The sequence below is a fragment of the Caloenas nicobarica genome, chromosome 8, assembly GCF_036013445.1.
Source record: "Caloenas nicobarica isolate bCalNic1 chromosome 8, bCalNic1.hap1, whole genome shotgun sequence".
NCBI lineage: Eukaryota > Metazoa > Chordata > Aves > Columbiformes > Columbidae > Caloenas > Caloenas nicobarica.
Genome location: NC_088252.1, coordinates 12,197,055 through 12,215,654, shown reverse-complemented (window position 1 = coordinate 12,215,654; position 18,600 = coordinate 12,197,055). Strand labels below are relative to the sequence as shown.

At 37.8% G+C, this 18,600-nt stretch overlaps 1 protein-coding gene across 1 annotated transcript in view; it reads right to left on the bottom strand.

The window, feature by feature from the left end:
- The window catches only part of COL4A3 (collagen type IV alpha 3 chain), a 62,444-nt gene that overhangs the window by 20,999 nt on the left and 22,845 nt on the right, over nt 1-18,600 (bottom strand). The window contains exons 12-29 of the mRNA XM_065640222.1: nt 18,102-18,137; nt 17,944-17,985; nt 16,413-16,490; nt 14,855-14,917; nt 14,531-14,587; nt 12,457-12,501; nt 10,984-11,037; nt 10,562-10,603; nt 9,194-9,281; nt 8,098-8,133; nt 7,588-7,752; nt 6,419-6,511; nt 5,462-5,557; nt 5,038-5,108; nt 4,011-4,199; nt 2,940-3,108; nt 1,954-2,046; nt 752-856 (exon numbers count right to left, since the gene is read on the bottom strand). Coding sequence (XP_065496294.1) covers nt 752-856; nt 1,954-2,046; nt 2,940-3,108; nt 4,011-4,199; nt 5,038-5,108; nt 5,462-5,557; nt 6,419-6,511; nt 7,588-7,752; nt 8,098-8,133; nt 9,194-9,281; nt 10,562-10,603; nt 10,984-11,037; nt 12,457-12,501; nt 14,531-14,587; nt 14,855-14,917; nt 16,413-16,490; nt 17,944-17,985; nt 18,102-18,137 — 1,522 coding nt within the window. The remainder of the gene's footprint in view (nt 1-751; nt 857-1,953; nt 2,047-2,939; nt 3,109-4,010; nt 4,200-5,037; nt 5,109-5,461; nt 5,558-6,418; nt 6,512-7,587; nt 7,753-8,097; nt 8,134-9,193; nt 9,282-10,561; nt 10,604-10,983; nt 11,038-12,456; nt 12,502-14,530; nt 14,588-14,854; nt 14,918-16,412; nt 16,491-17,943; nt 17,986-18,101; nt 18,138-18,600) is intronic.

Here is an 18,600-nt window from a genome sequence, read left to right as displayed (position 1 = left end):
TTTTTTTTTTTTAGTGAAGCTATTCTGATGTCAGTTCCCCACTGTTTTCTTTAACAAGCAGCTTAGTAGTAGTTTTAGTATCAGAGCTTTTTTTTTTTCTCCATCCTGAGAATTTAATATTTCTAGTGTTTAAAGGGGATTATGACTTTGCATGAAGAATGGCCAAATTCACAGTATTCAAAATGTTTTCTATTACCTGCATGCTAGAGCAGGTATTCCATTGTACATAACCAAAACTGATAAAAATCAGGTCTGTATCTGTAACACATATCCAGATAAAGAGAATCCATCTTAAGTAAGTGTGGCGTTCGGATGAGCTGCGCCTGTTTGAGCAGTATTCCAGGAAGCATCAATGTCTTTTAAACTATTTTCCTGGTGACAGCTTTGATAGTTGATTCTCTGAAATACTTCAAAATAATTCAAACTTAAAATTTTTAAGCCAGAAGGCAGTAAATTACAAGAGTGCTAAACCCACTGTTCTGTCTGACTAATATTCATTAACTTTTCTTTTTAACTTGTTGATTGTTTTTAATGTGGACTGAAAAAAAAAAAAAGGTAGATTTTGGGTTTCTGTTGTTGGTGTCAGTTGTTTTGTTTTGTGTTTTTGATTATTTTTGGGGTTTTTTTGTTTTTTGGGGGGTTTTGGTTTTGTTTGTTTGTTGTTTGTGTGTGTGTGGGTTTTTTTGTCATTTTGTCTTTTTTTGTGTGTGTGGGGGGGTTTTTTTGAAGAAGCTCAAAATGAGTATTTTACCTTTTAGACCTGGGTATCCAGGAAACCCAAGCCCTGGAAAGCCTGTATCACCTGTTGGCCCTGGATGCCCTGAATCACCTTGCAGACCTTGTACACCAACCCTACCTGTACAAAGAAAATAAGTAAACTGTAACGTATCTCACCATGGAACATCAACTTGTAAGATTAGGCATTCTGCAGTTTATCATTATTAATTAGGACACCACTGTATATTATATGAGAACTTAGACACTATTTCTCCTTCACAGTAGGTTTTCACAGTTAAAATGCTAATTATGTTCACACTACGAAAGCAGGCATGAGTCTGTGAGTCAAGTTTTTACGCAATCTGCCCAAATTCCAAGCTCCTAGGAACAATTATGGGCAGACAGAAATCTTACCCTCGTTGAGAAGATACACATTATAGGGGTGAAGCTTGGAACAGAAGCAACTGTAAGAACAGAAGCTACCATAAAGCTACCAAAGAACTTTCCTATGCTATTCAAAGTATCTTTAAGGACTATTGTTCCACAGACCCAAAGCAAAGGTGCCTTACAGTTAGTCTGAATGTCACTTACTGTCTGCCAGTGCATTCAAAAGTGCTGCAAAAATTAAAACAGCAGCAACCAAAAAAAATCCCATCTAGAACCCAAGCCCAAAATCCACTCAAAAAAAGAAAGTCAGGTTCTTAGTATCTTAGAAGAATGGTTAGTAAAAGGCATGTCAAAAAGGAACCAGAAAACAGTTTCTGTTTTGACTGTGCCCCTGCACAGCATGAGAAGGGCCAAGGACTCCAGGAAGATTAAGAATGCTTTAACCTAATTTTGTTCTTTCTGTTTTGAAGGTTGCAGCAGTCCCAGCATAATTTGGGATACACTTTTGTCAATATTATGCCAGAGGCGCCTTTCTGGCTATACAAGCTGCAGCATATGCACCAGATGTCTCTGGTCCTTGGAGGAATAAAGTCATAGTACAGGACTGCCTGGCATCTCTGCCGTAACTACACACCATGGACATGGCCCTGTGTGCCCTTCCTATTAATGTATATTGCCCTTAGTTTTCTTGAAAGGGAATGTTGCAGCTAATTCTATAGTTTCTGCACCACAGAAATCCTTTTTGTCGTTATTTCAAAGTAACCCAACCGTTTTATCTGGCCGGATCTGGTAGAGAAATCCCAATCAGATTATCTCTGATTTTACTGTAATTAGTGGTGATGTACTCACCAGGCACTCCGGGAGGTCCAGGTAAACCATCTGGTCCTTGAGGTCCTGGCAATGCAGGTAATGGAGTTATCCTACTGGTCTCTCCTTTCAGACCTTCAGCAAATACATAATCAAAGATTACAAAGGTTTATAGTTTGGCAATATGTCATCTTAAGCATTTAAAAATATTAATGATAAGTCTACTTGGCTAAAAATGCAGTCTTCTACAGTTTCTGTATTTCTGAAAATCCAACAGACTTCAAAAAGCCTCAGATCCTGCCTTCATAAAATGAAAGAATTATATTGACAGCGAGCCCACTCGCAGCCTTCCTCTCAGCCCTCCTGCAGTCTAGTGGAGACCCAGAAAAGGGAGCACAAAGTTGGCAGGAAAATGATGCAACCGAGAAATGCTTAATCTGCAACTTAATTTCCTACAGATTTAACAGGTATTCTCTTTAAGAAACCTTGACTATATCTGCAGTCCAACTCTGAGTTCTTCCAGATTATACTTGCATACACTGGTGTGTTTTCAGCACTCGAAAACGGTTAAGTCCTTCATATTTTCCCCTGATGACTTAGCTCACACTAATGATGATGACTGGATACATATTTAAAGACTTCTTTTTTCATGATGAGGACAATCAAGCACTCGAAAAGGTTGCACAGAGATGACATGCAGTCTGTGTCCTTGACAGTTTTCAAGGCCCAGATGGATAATGCCTTAAGTAACTTGGTCTGATCTCATTCATAGCTGACTCTGCTCTCAGCAGGAGTTCAGACTAAAGACCTCATAGGGTCTCTTCCAACCTCAATTATCTTATGACCCTAAGACTTTTGCTATTATCTCCAGTGGGACCAAAGTTGAAACAACCCTGTGGAAATCTCATCCCAAGAAAAACTTCCTATGTTTCATAAATTATGTCTTTGACTTCAACCTATCTCTGCAATTTCAATCAAGTGCTCTTACCTATGTAAGGTAAAACATGGTAAAATAGGAAGCTACAAACCAGCTTCTCCAGGTAATCCAAGTGGACCAGATATTCCTTTAGAGCCTTTGAAACCTCGTATTCCTTGTGGTCCATATCCTGGCAGTCCAGGAAGTCCCATTTCTCCAGGAAGACCAAGACTGCCAGGCAATCCAGGTAGTCCTCTATCTCCTTTTGAACCAGCCAGTCCCTGTTAACGATGACATTTCTTGCTTTCCACACCAGCTTTCATAACAAAACACCCAATTCTCTATCTGACTATAATCTTGCATTACTTTAGTAACAGAGTAGCCCTGCTAAATTAAGAGGAATTTGTCCTCTGATTTACTTGCAGTTAAAAGAATAAAACATTTAATACCAATGGTTACAGATAGAGGATTATTAAGAGTGAAATAGTAAAAATAAACAAAACAGCTTGATTTTTTCAATCACTGTGGCATTACCGTACACTTTTTTCTTTTCAAAACAGGTTTTGTAAGAACAACCAAACACCTCAGCTCTGATTCTTCTTGAATACTGTGGATTCAGGCTTAGAGACAGTTGTATCTGAATAATTTTCACAGTTCCTCAGCCAACACAACACAACAATAATTGTTACTTTTTGTTTCTGCTGAACAAAGAGCTCTGCCCTAATGATTCTAGTTTTACGGTCAGACCTCCCAGCTTTGGTGGTTTGTCTCAGCCTTGACTGAAGATTAACTCCTGAAAACTGAACAGGAATTATTTGAATTATTATCTCCTTTTAAGCATTACAAGTAGTCAGGAAAACTGCCTTTAAAAATATCTTATTCATCATGGGAACCCAAGATAATTCTCCAATATAAATATCCAAACTATCACCACAATAGACTGCTGAGGTTTTTCATCAACATATATCGACACTAGTCTCATCTCTCTCTGGTATTACATAACAATATTTACTCTCATTCTTTCAAGCATATTTGTTATGCATATTGGTTGCTATAGTTGAGCATAGTACCCCTAAGTCAGGTAGATTATATTCTTCCATTAGATAAAAAAGATTGTTGTACAAGTTATAACTGATTTAGGTTTTCATTAATTCTATATCAATTGCAAATAGTGTATACCCACCTTTTCACCTTTAGAACCCTTGTATCCTTTAAAGCCAGGTCTTCCCAGAAATCCACTTGAACCTTTTCTTCCTTTGTCTCCCCTGGTCCCTTGATCTCCTTGCTCACCTTTTGGCCCTTCTGGATACACATATCCTGGCTCACCTTTTGATCCTTTATATCCTCGATCTCCTCTAAAACCTGGAGTTCCCTGGAACAAAGAAATATGTCAAGTGTTTTCGAGCTTTCTTTTTTTAAGTGGGTACTCTACCCCAGCCAAAACCAGTACAAGCTGAAAGTATACTGGTCTCTAGTGATCTTGGGCTCATGGACTCTTGGGAGCCTTCTGGAAAAGCTTGTTAGCAGACTATTTCATTCTGCATCTGTATAGCAACCACCACAATGAATACTCGTGCACGAAATTTTTTATTGGACAGTGTCGACTGTAATTTCCCATAAATAATTACGACTACAGGCACAAGTTAGAAAAACCAAATGGTATGTCTGTGGCAGCAGCTGTCAGCATTCCCTCTTGATAAAGTTTCCCAAGAGGAAATGTCCTTTGCACCCCCGAAGAGGATATTGTAAGAAGCAAGTTCCTCTGCACAGTGGGTCTTTAGCAAGTCCCAACTGTGCTGGAAACAAGAGAAATAAGATATCTGACAAAAATCACAGCACACAAAACTCTATATAAGCTTTACAGCCACTGCCATGATTACAGAATTATGAACAGAAGTTAACTGTAAACTACCCACACCAGGCAGAAGAAGTGGTTTAGCCATCATGAAATACAGCACAGGATAATCACTTAAGTGTTTACCTGCCTCACTGCCTGGGCTGAACCCCTTGTCAAACCGAGCAAAAGAGGCTCATGTAAAGCTACGTCAGCCATACAGTCTCTACCTAGGCCTCCCGTGCAGACACATTCATTACTACAGAAAGAAAACTGTTGAGATCGCTCAGTATGACACTGCATATGACACCAGCCATCAGGTTTATCTGAAATAATTCTTGTGGGATATGAAAAATCTGAAAAAACCAAGTCTTACTTGAGCTCCTGGAAATCCTGGTGCTCCTGGAGAACCTGGAGAACCTTTTGGACCTATTGTTCCTTCTCTACCTGCAAAAGAAGCAGTGTACTTTGTAAACAAAAATGAAAACAAGGATGTGGATTTTGACAAGTTCAGATAACCACATGCAGCATTGGATGTTTCTATTTGTTACATTGACTGCATCATCACAGACTGACCTGGCTTCAGGCTGCACTGAAGCCTATTAGCATCTTGACTTCACCTCTTTTAGGGCTTGTGCTCATATCCGCGGATGGAGTTGCATCAGTCTCTCACACTCATCACAACATCAGGGCTAGTTCAAGGGCTGCATGCTGCAGACATGCCCATACCCAATTCTCATGCTAAAAGCAAAATCACAGGCAATTCCTACTATTCTGTTAGCAACAACAAGATAATTTACCAGGTACACCATCCAGACCATGTGCCCCAGGAGGACCAGGAAGACCAGGCATTCCCGGAAGATAGCTGCAATCAGTACACATGCAAGCTTCATCACCTAGAGTGAAAATAATTCATTAGCTGTTCCACAGTAAGTCATTCCCAAGCTTAACTAATGTGTTACATAGTTCGCTATAGAGCAATGTAACTACTCCTACATTTATCCAGACCTAAAATTACATTCGGCCCTTTAAAGGCGACCATGAGGCTGATGTGGCCCCCTGTGAAAATGAGTTTGACACCCCTGCTATAGAGGATGGCTAGGACTTTTTGGCCAGAGAGTGGTAGGAACATGGTCTTAATTTTGTTGGAACATCATTTCCAGTACAGTACAAAATTACATGTGGTCAGACAGTGAATCAGAACCGATTATATTTAATTGAAAATGCAGGAACATTTTGTTTAAATCTCTTTGATTTTTTCAAGTGTAGTTTTAGTAAGTTATTTGGATATAGGCACTCTACTGATAAGCCAAATTTTCTAAAAGAAAGAGACACAGGCTTAAAACTAACATGGCTCCGTAACAGCCTCAGTGACTTTAATGAGCGGCAGATGACAAAGAGATTGAGCAGCTCCTGTGGTGATATTTGCAGAAGGAACCTTCTCTCAGAGAACAACTGTTAGTGTTGAACATAACAATGGGAGAATACAAAAATCCTACCAAATCTGTAATAACTCTTTGTCCCAGTGAAGACCTACACCCTGACTGCAGTGCAGTACAACTGGTGTGCAGCACTGGCACAGGCACTGCTCTTTATATAAGGGGAGGAAGACATTTTGCTACTCCTAATTAATTTTCTTAATTCTTTGTACTAATCAAATGGTGTAAGAGGTAAATTAAGTTCAAAATTTCATGAGGATCCATGAAAATTACTGGATTGTGCTACCTACTTCTGAGGGATAGTTTTCTGAAACTGACCTTTCATGCCAGTATCTCCTGGAGGTCCCGGAGGTCCTGCACACCCTGGCTCTCCAGGAAGTCCTCGTAGGCCTGTTTGGTATGTTACTCTACCTGTTAATGAAATGAGCATGGCACCATTACATTGGCAGATTATTCAGAAAATTTTCCATTTGCTAAGACAGAAAAAAGTTGCAAGGATGATCTGGAGAGAGTATTCTGATCCTTATGGTTCCTCTCCAACTTGACATATTCTATGATTAATTTAAAAGAGAACTACCCGGACAAATCCAAAACACTTGTAACTGGAAGTACTTGAGGATAAATATGGTAATGCCAAAGTAAGTCTCAGCAGACTGTTGGATCCATCTGTTTAGCCTTTAAAAAGCATAGTCCCTTCTGGGGAAGTATTTCCATTTTATTTGAAACAACAGAAACATAATTCCTTTTTTTCACCAGTAATGCTGCTCATGTATCTTTGACAGAATTATTCTGGCATATTTCCTCTTACTTTGGAAAAACAGAACATGCATTGGGCTCTTCTTAAGGTAATCTATTTAAGGGATAGATATATTTCTCAAAGCGAGCGAAAAGAGAAGCACTACTTGGGTATTGGTTCAGAAAAACTTGTTTTGGCCATGCCACATAGAAAAGAAACATGACGCTGTTGGTACTCCTAGTTAAAGAGGTATTCCTAGTTAATACCTTTTCGAGAAGTTTTATAAACTGCTACTGTTTTATTTTCATCCTGGTAGAAATTCAAACATACTCCAAGGCCCACAAAGACCTCTGGACACATCCAAGTCATTTCTCTGGCTTTCCGATTAGCCTCTTCTGAATTTAGTTTTGCAGATTCACTACAACTTTTGGAAGAATTATTTTTAAGAACAGATTTTCTCTCATTTGTCTTTCCTCATTTCATGTAGCAGATTTTTATAGTCACAGTTATACAAAAAGGCGAAAAATCTTTACACTGGTAAGTTATGGTATCTTCTCCACAGAATCTCATTAGTAATGGAGCACAGACCTTTGCTTCATGAATATCCTAAACCAAAATTTATAAATATAAATTCAACAATATTACTCAAAATATACTTTGTAAGTAATGTATTTATATAATTTCATACATTAGATATTGAGATGACTCTGGATTTTTCTTGTTCATTATAGATACAATACTGAAATGTCACCTGGTTCTCCCGGAGGACCCGGCAATCCAACAGAACCAGGTCTGCCAATAATACCAGGTAGTCCTGGTGGGCCTACAATACACAAGCCCATTTGTCCTTTCTCTCCTTTTGTTCCTTTTAGCCCAGGAAATCCTGGGGGACCTCTCAGACCAGGTCTTGACACACCTAACCAAAGAGGTAAAAATACAAAAATGAAGTCAGAGAAGAAATAGAACTTCGAAGCAAAGTAAGTACTCAATAGGATGAGTGAGAGACAAACATACTGATTTCATCCCACAAATCTTTACCTTTTATTATATTAAATAATCACAATGACAACGTAAACACATTTAAAAATTATCTTTAACATCTCTTTAAATAACTTGTCCATCAATGTTTTTCGGTCACAATTTTTTACCACTTAGAGACATGTTTAAAATCATCTGAGGTTAAGATTCCACAAAGCTGATTCAGTGTAACAGGCAGGAAGAGCAATGCATTTTATTGTTCGTACTGTACCATTACATGTACCTGGTCTACCAGCACCTCCAGGAGGACCCTGTGGCCCTGCAAAAGCAATGTATTGAGAACTTGAGTTAAACCACTGTATACTCTGCAAAGTCAATACTCATTCATACTGACTGCAACCTTTGGGCTTCTGCATTTTAAGCATTTTAAGAATTTGGTTTTGCCTGAGTAGGAATCTACTACCGAGGTAACTGTTGCATTCTGACAATTCTCACTGAAAATTGGTGAGATATGGATGTTAACAACAGGTAGGAATAGGATCCACCGCATTTATCTTAGCTGGGGATGCACTTGATTACTTGAGAAAGACTTACAGGTCTGCAAACTTGCTTCTTTTTGCCATTATTATTTGCTCTAGTAAATACACCCTCTCTGAACAGTGCATTATTATTTTGCAAGGCTCAACTTTCCCGTTGCCATCCCTTGGAAGTATGTAAGTAGATTTACAGTAACAAAGACTATTCACTGAATGCAACACAGTCACTTGCATACATAAATATTCGTAAAAACGTAGAGGGCAAGGACTTGCTGGATCAGTATGACATATACCCTACAAGATGCTGCCTCGGAGCTTAGCCCACAAATCCTTGTTATGTTGTGAGACAGATCAAATAATAAATCAGTACATTTTAATTTTAAAGCATGGCCAACATAAAATAAAAACTTGCAGATATTATTTTGGAATGATAGGCAATAAAAATACGACAAACTATGAAAGCTACAAAAAAAGAGAGACAGAGAAAAAATTCCATGACTTTTAACAGGAGACTTACAGCCCTGATTGTTTGTTTATGGCATATACAAATAACGTGCTGATGCAGGAGACCACTAAGGTCATGAGACAGGATGTCAGCGAGCTTAGGTGTTCAACTCAATTTTCGTCACAAAGAAGTATAGCAGCTTCATTATTTTTAAAAGGAAATATGGCCATAAATCAAAGTCTCGGGATACATTTCAATTCTGCAATTTGATGGGAGTAATTTGGAAATACTCTTGTGGAGGCAGAAGCAGGTTGGTGGGTGCTCAAAATCCTGCCTGCAACAGGCCCTTTGAGTGGACAGCTCTTGCTAAAAGATTCCGGTTTTCATGTCCCACTCACCAGGCATGCCACGTTGACCTTTTGGTCCTGGAGGTCCGGGGGGTCCTTCATCTCCTTTGTCACCAACCACTTTATCGTAATACTCTGTCTTAAGAGAAGGATGGTAAGAAAAGAAAGAATAGTAAGTGAAGAGAGAAGCACAGTGCCTCATACTGAATATTTGGTTAGAACAATGTTATGATCTCATTCATCATTTCGATGTTGTGACACCATGAGACCTTTCTAATCACATGGTAATTCCAAGGAGCCAGAAATTAAATCATAACTGCTATACAGAGACAATGCCAAGAGACCTGTACAAACAGATGGGGCTGGGATTTCAGTCCAGTTCCTCAACTCTCAGAAAACTCCTCTGCCTGCAGATGCAGTTATACAGGCAAGGTATAAGTTGGAGACCCAATCACGAACATTACAACAGCATGAAATAGAAAATATTATAGAAAGAAACCTCTAGGAATCACTTTGTCTATGCCACTGGCTTAAAGCAGCATCAGCTATACCTAGACTACTACTACATCATGCAAGAAAACAGACAAAAATCAAATACTTAAATCACATCTGCACTAAAAAGTCATTCCTACAAAAATTAATACTTAATTTATTAAAGTTTAATATGATGGTGTTTCAGATTTCTACAAATGACAGGCAAAATCAAAATGCAGTTTTGCTCTTTTCTGGATTATTTCACATAGGCACCATTATTTGCAAATTGGTATTATAATAAGCACTGTGCCGTGATATATAAACATCACATTGAAATGTAAATGCACCAATTTGAAAAGAAATAAAAAACTGCTTAATATTAAAATTCAAAATTTTTACTTTTCTCCTACTGATTTTTTGTAACACAGTGTTTTTTTAATACTCTCTCTATCACAAAGGATTTAGCTTTTTACAAAGTTATTTCTTTTGAACAATTTGGGCAGAAGTCCTCCATTAGGTGCATGCGAGGCCTTCAAGAAAACCACTAGTGACACAGCATGACTAGACAGGGAAACTACTCAGCATTTCTTGCTTTCTTTAAAAACTCTTCTTAGGATTTTAAAATTAACACCACCTGTTCTGGAACCAATTAGAGCTTGGTTTAAAAATTAACTCCTGTGAATTTTTGTAACTGTTCTGTGACAGTCCAATCTCCTGCCAAAATTGCTGCAACTGAGTGAGGTCTAACCAGGCCCTGATCATGCACCCACCTCTATGTGAAGGAAGATGCCACCTTTGAAACTCCCAGCAACACCAGTACTTTGAGAAACCCACGCCTTGATTAGGGCATCACAGGACATCCGTTATTGCCTCCTACAGTCAGTCTGGCTTATTCTTATTCTAATGGTTTAGAAAAATGATATGATGAAGATAATTTACACTTACTCGACCACAAGCTCCAGGTGGACCAGCTTTTCCTTTCATCCCCTTCATGAGAGGACAGAGATGAATTTGGTTATTAAAAAAAATACATGACAGGACATTTTGTACCCACTGTTACTTCAGTACATTGCTCATAACATTAAAGAAGAACTTCTGCTCCTGACCAGTCCTTCACCACCCCCACCTCTGTTCTTTACACAACTATTCAGCCGTGTACATCAAAAACTACAGGAACACGTCAGCAGGGACACCAGTTCAAACACGTGATCTATTTCCACTGATCCACTCCCTATTCCACGGTATCATTACTTGTCATCTTTTAGGTAAACATATTGTATACACAGTGATAAATAAAACAATATATTAACCCCAAAACATGCCTTATTCTCATCCTCATGAGCAACAACAAAACCATTAGACGATACCTTAGCTCCTTGACTGCCAGCCAGTCCTGGTTTGCCCTGTTCGCCCTTTGGTCCCTGCAGGTCACAGTACACAATTTTATGAGGATTAATCTCTTAGCACTGTCATCAGTAAGATGTAAAATGGAAAGCTTTAATTTTTCATGGCAATGACAAGGTGAATGTGATTTGCTCAGGGGAAGACTCTGTCTGGGGTACAGTTCCACATCTGTGGGAAATACTGCAGGTCTCTCATCCGCAATCTGCCTTTATAATGGCCCACTTCACCAGTCCCAAGGTGGAGCTGCTCCGGATAGCTCAAGTGTAGGAGACCGTGGTTTGTTCTCCCTCTACAAACTACCGTTTCTGAAAGGGGAGCAATTGACCACAATATGAGACTCTCACCTACAGCAACTTCCTGTTCCAGAACTTGGTCAGTCTGCATGGTGGTGCTGATCTGAAGAGGTGTCAGCAGGACCAAGAGGGAAAACAGTGCAGACTGCTGCTAAGGCTTTCTGCAAATGTGTACATGCAAGGACAAGGGACTTCTCAGAGGCTCTGCAGTTGAACGCACTGCTAGTTGGTAAAGTTGAAATGGCAAGAGAGCAATGACATATCTTTGTCACGACTTAAAGTGGTTTTTCTGTTACTGAGGCAGTAGAGCTTTGTGGTCTGTCATTTCACATACTTTGTTAGACTGCAATGTGTTTAGACTGTCTGCGAAGGTCATTTTGGCAGGATGAAGATGATGTTTTAGAAAGATATATGCAAAATGGGCTATTCTAACAATAAGAATTTTGATAAGATATTTGTAAGGTCACTGTGACTGCTAATGATGATGTTAAAGTGGAACTGAAGTAAATACAAAAGAATTGGTATTTAACCAAGTGAATACAATATTCCAAATACATTTGAACAACTTTAGCTTTTAAACTAGTACACAAACAAGATCATATTGGTTATAAAATGGCATATTTTAAGAATCACATGATGACAATATGACAGTTTTAATATCTATCAGTCATCTTGTTTCAGGCCAAGGCAGCTGTGACCTTGACAATAACTTTTATTTGTAAAAGGATGTCCTTAATTCTAGCAATTAAAAATTATTCATTTTGCTTCTTGATTTATGCTGAAGTGAAGGCATACTCTTTTGCAAAAATTTCAATGTGGTTAACCAGACTTAAAACTCAGTAGAGTTTATTTTGCATAATTTTGACTCTGTTTCAAAGTCATTTGATAGTCAGCAGCAAGCAACAGGTCTTCCCGTTTTACACAGGAGAGACAATATCTATGAACTGAGCTTCTCTCCCCTGCATAAATCTGAGGACATGACATGTCCCAAGGCCAGCTACATGAAAGGAAACGTTTCATGGTGTATTTAAATCAGCATTTTGAAAGATATTCTGCAGCAGGATAAAGCTGTGACAGGAAGATATGACCGTGATAAACAGATGACTGTTACTTAGAAAACATTTAAAAGGCTTCCTTCATTACCGGTAAGCCAGGTCGGCCTGGGGCACCTTCTTTTCCAGGTTTGCCCTATAAAGGAAAAGCATAAAATAAAATAGTTAAGAAGATCAAAAGAGAGGTCATTTAATTCAAAGAACAAAACAACTAAATGCTGTACATACAACTGTATTTTATCTCTTTATAAATTCTGAAAAGCCATTAAGGTTATTTTTAAAATGTTCGTTATTTCTAATCATAACTAATGTTCATAAAACTCCACAAAACAGGGAGCAAGATATTCCCTGGACATTCCTCCATTAGCATTAGTTGAAGCAGACACTTCACCTGCACAAAGAGGCGGGCAAGTGCAGAAAGCCTGGTGCAAAATCGGGTCCTTGCAGAAGCAAGACAAATGTTAAAAAAATACAGCAGCCCTTCCAATGGTGAGCAGGGGAAGATACTGAAAGGAAACTTTTCTCTTACAGGAAATGGGGTTAAGAGATGACTTGAAGACAAATTATTTAATGAATAAGAAGAGGGAGAGCACATCAAAGGTACTGCAATTAGGGCAGTAGATGGACAAGTGTAAACAGAAGGAGGGAGCGTGCCGGGGGTATCTGCTGTTAAGCAATTCATAACAACAACAGAAAAAGAAGACAAAGGGAAGGGAGAGAAGGGGGAAAAAATGGGGAGAGAAACAGAAGAAAATGAAACCATCATTCTGAATAGGAATACCTTACTTGCTACCTTGAAAGCAGAAATGAGGAAAACCTGGTTCGTTAAAATCCACAGCAGGAAGGTAGTGATAAGATAAAAGGGGGCGGAAGATTATGACCTCAGAATAACAGGGGAGAAAGTACGGTTTAGAAATGTGTTTTGCACTGAATAAATCAATGAAACTTAGCAAGGGTGCTCTACTACTTTCTCCACAAAGAAGAAAGGGAGAGGTGAATTAAGAAGAGGTCTAAAAAACGCTGCATGACAGGACAGAGCGTTTGCAAACAGAAGACGTAATATGGAAGAAACACACAAGATGAAGGAAGAATAACACACATTGGATAGCAAGAACTTTTAGTACTTTACACTGGTAACTCGAACAAATTAAAATTTTCATAATATATTGAAATAATAAAAATAACAATCGAGTTGCTGTATAGTATGATCATCATTATAGCACCATACAACTGAAGGAATAGCAGTCTACGGGTAGAGCTGGTCTTGTCTTGTCACCTTTCCTTGTGGAAGAAAACTTATTGTGATCACAGAAGTCTGGGGAAAGTTTCAAAATATATATGTTTGGACCGAATGAAATACTTTATTTGAAGATTATCTTTCTTAATATTGCTTCCAAAATGTATTTGGAATCAAAATGTTTTGTTCAGAAAATGCCATAAAACATTTTGATTTGTTTGGATATTTTAGGGTTCTCACCTGATTACATATTTGTAAACTGTTACGAATTCATGTAGTTTTAGCTACCAAGATCCTGCAGCTTTCATTGAGTAGTTCTTATCTGAAAGTTTGAAAGCCATTTGAATGCAACGTTGCACCTTTCTATTTAATTCTCTTGAAAACGTAGATAAACTTAAGCAAATTATATTTCAAAATTGTATATATATCAACATACATTTTTTTCTCATGCAGTCATTAAATTATGTAACATATTATCCTGTTAAAAAAATAACTCTCTTTTGAAAAATTTCTTCATGTCTCTACATACCTGCTGGTTGAGCATACTAGTTTAAGTCTGTTGCCTTAAGTAAATCCAACATTTTAAATTCTCTTCTACAAATACACTGGCACTATAAAGCCAGTAGGTGTTCAGAAGAGCACTTTTAAAAATTTTTTACTAAGTTTCAACAGTAGAACCTTTATAGCAAAACAAATAGAAGTGCATCCACCATCAGCTGACCTTTACTTCATGTACTCATGGCATGTGAGCCTACGAGAGCAGTGACCTGACTTCCAGCTCTCTAGTCTGGTTTACTGGATGAAAGAGAGTTTGAATCTAAGAAAATTTGCTCTGAGTGGCCTTGAAACAAAAACTGGAGAGCAACACTAGTGCAAAACTGCTTTTCAAAAAGGACTAACATATGTGTATTCAATTGTTTGCACATACCTGTGCTCCAGGTTCTCCTCGGTCACCCTTTTCACTCTGAGAATCACCAACTGGCCCCTGTAACAAAATCACCCTCAACATACACATATTTTGAGACTCACACTTTCCAAATTAAATGTATCTTTTATAATTTTGTTATCTTAAAAAAAAGTGTAAAAATAAACCACATTTAGAATGCTATTAATGGGTATTCTATTCACTAGTTCTGATCTATTCACTAAAGGTTGGAATAAGTAGTGTAAATGCTAGACTCTAAAGAGTAGCATTTACCAGGTGATGCTGCCTGAACATCTGGATTTAGGGGATTTACTTCTGGTCACTTACTGCAAACCCCATTGGCCCTGGGAGTCCTCTTGATCCTTTTTCTCCCTTCTCTCCTTTCAAGTCCTGTTACACAGAAGGAAAAAAAAAAAACCAAAAAAACAACAACATAGTCTCTTGGATTTTTCTGTGCTTCCATAACACTCAAGTTTTACAACTAGGAAATTCTTATGTGATCAGCAAGCTTCTTCAAGCAGAGATGGTTTTACCTACATGACTAAAAGAAACAGAAACTTGATACCAGCACTCCTGCCAAAGTCTATGATCTTTGAAAAAGAAACTGGCTCTGCACATATTTCTGAACACAGTGAGTTCAAAAGGACCTACCTGCGATTGCATGCAAAGGGACTGGAGTAAATATCCCCAGAAACGGCAACAAATTGCAAGTGAAAAACAAATAAACCTTAGATGCTTCATTGGAGATAGTGACCTCCAATACGTAAATGCAGTGGCTATCCACACAATCCTCGCCTCTGTGGGCTCCAGATTAGACTGCTCTGCTGTGCAGTACTGTTATGTATCGGGCCATATCCTGAAGCCACTGTAAAGCCAAAGTTTATGGACTGCCTAATTATTACTCGGTTAGACTCATGCCCCAAACTATTTATGTAAGGAGTTCTGCAGGGTTTTTAAACCTTAATGCCCAATGTCTCTGAAAAATGGCCATTCACCCATGATAAACTGTCACAGCTGTGACTGGCAAGTGCTCCAAGTGGTCCGGATTCGATTTAAACATGGAAGGGCTGCTGTGCCTAAAAGTTGAACCCTGCTTCTGCAGTCTCTCTTCCTGCCTCAATATAGTCTCGGTGCAAAATTCACTTTTCAATTTAGCACATTATGGAAAGGAAGTTTTGATAACTCCATGGATTAGATGCAAATTAAATAATGAAAAGAGAGGCAAGAACAGGTTGAAGACTCATTCTGTAAATACCTGAAGACTTAAAACTGTGTATCAACTACTGCTACTTATGTTCTACACAAGGACAAAATGCAAGAATTTTAATTCACAAAGCAACATTAAAAAAGTAAGCTGAAACAGAGTATTTCCTTTCTCCAATACTCATTGTTTTCCCAACACTTTCCATGATTACTCATGCTCCAGTCAAAAAAAAAAAAAAAAAAAAGTGAAAATAAAACTATGAAATGTACATGAACATGTTGTAAGCTTTCGTGAAACTCTAGTAGCTCAGAGTCCTGATGTTTTCAGTGATAATGCCCAGAGGTCAACACAGCTGTGGCCATTCAGAAAATCCATGTTGATTTGGTGAAGCTAAGAGCGATTTACTTTTCATGTACTCAGACATCCAAAGCAGGTGGGTTACTAATAAGCATTTAGCATTCCACTGGTATTGTGCAGATGTGCATGTGAATACACAGACCTCAGCTGAGCTGGCTGTACAGACACACTTTAAGAAGAGCTTAGTATCTAACTAAACAAGTCTGAAAAATGTTAGGATGGGTAAAAGGAAACGTTATCAGAACAACGAAGATGAAAATGTCCTCTGAAAGTAAAACCTAGTAAGATGGATTATCTGAATGTGATGTTTAACAATTTTACTACCGTCATGTTGTCTGGTCCACTTAATGTCACAATAACAGTCCCTGGTGGTCCAGGGGGTCCAGTTAATCCAGTGTCACCCTTGAAAGAAAAAAGAAAAATAGAGAATTACAAGCAGTGTGCTTTTATTGTTTCAAATTACCATCACTATACTTTTGAAATCATGAAAAATTGTCTGTTATTACACTTAGCCATTAATACAGTTAATGTTTCTCTTTGCTTGCTATTTATCTTCCACTGAAAAAGGCATATGGAGGACTTCAGGCGACTATGACAACTTCTCTTAAGCTGAGAAATATAAAATGAATACGCTGATTTCTGTTAAAGCATCTAGAATTAGCTTAAATTTTTAATACTATTTGCTTAAAAATTATACAATCATTTTAACTCTAAACAAAATAAAAATATCTCCTTGATTATAATTTTTCTCCCAATTTGTCAATCAATAAAACACATGAACCGTCTTTGATGACATCCTCAAAACTGCAGTCTGTGTATTACAGGGATATGATTGTAACATAGTGCTGACAGATAAAATTAGATTTCATGTGTTATTAAGCAAAACCATTAATATCACAGTACTCTTTTTCATTAAGGATCTTTTAGAACAGGGAAAGTCCGAAATGTAATCTTTCCTGTGGGAGTCAACAAAACACATCGATAATTTTCAGTGATTTTAAGCCAGTGGAATGCCTTTGCGTGCACTTGCAGCAAAACAGCAAGAAATGCATCACTCTTTCATAAGGAAGCAAGATGCTGCATGGTCAACTGAACTAATGCTGACCAATAATCAATTCTATCTAAGGAAATTTTCCCAGGAAACTTCTAGCGCATGCCCAGTAGTAATTACAAAGTTAAAACCAATCCCACTGTCAGACAGTAATGTTTCAGTTCACAGCTGAATCTGTGCAGGTCAGTTCGCACAACTGTAAGATGCCCCGAATTCTTGAAAAGGTCCTGTAAGGACATTCAGGCTGACCACACTGGTCCTCCAATGGCAGGCTGACGTCTGGAGAGACAGTATATGTATTCGTAGTCATTTCCAGCTTTATGTCAATTATATGGGATACAAAGTAAGAACATGGACAACAAATCATCCGATTTTTCTTCAAAATCTGGGAGGTTTTCCAGCATCATAAAGGCTGACACTGAAAAGATGTTGGCCATAAGAAGCTGTGAGTCTACAGATGCTATATATTTACCAATGTTTATATGCTTAGATAAGCATTTAGGGACACTGTGCAAATGATACATAAATTAATTTAATGCTATGTGTTAGTAAATATTAACTACTGGCTCCTCTTAGTTTTCTACCTTTCTATCAGGAAGTTTATATTGTTGGCTCTTATGTGAAAACAGTTTATCTTTAGATATTAATTGCCATGTTTCCTTTTTCCAGTAAAAGACTTCCACATATATACCGAAAATTTCTATTTCAGTGTACTTACTTCCCAAACATTTCACCATAGTATATCAGAAAAAGCAGAAACCAGAAACAAGACTAAAAACTGTTTTAAGCATTTTATACAATTACCTTTCTTCCTTTGGTTCCTATTACTTTCAGTCCCATAAGACCCTGTAAAAAAAAATCCCCAAATGTTATTTTTTTTAATTTTAAAAACACCTACAAAATGAGTTAACTGATGTTACACATAATAGAAGTTTTCATTTTTATTACCCATCTGAAACTACCTTAGGTCCAGGAGGTCCTGCTTTCCCTGGCATGCCCTACAAAAAACGAAAAAAAATTCTTTAGTTTAAAAAATTATGATCTTCAGCACCAATATAGGTGTTTTGAAGTACCCAATTTTCACATGAGTTATATCACTATTTTCAATCTTTCTTCCACCTTTACAACTGCAATTTGTTGTGAGTGGGTGACAGATTGTCTGTACCGTCCAGTTGCAAACATAGACATCTCTCTTTCTTACAGTTATATACATTAGTAAATAAAATGAATTTATGGATAATTAAAAATTAAGATTTATGCCTACATGGACCAGAATGCTTCTGAGAACACGGAAATTATCATGAATAAAAATAACCTAAAGAAACTGAAAAAAAAGCCCAGATATATGCAAATGATTTGGATTTCACATACACATGTTCCTAGACCTCAAGTCTGGGAGAGTCAGGTACTTGTATTTGTGTAATTCCATAGGTTTCTGGGAAAAATCAAAGGTTAAAGTAA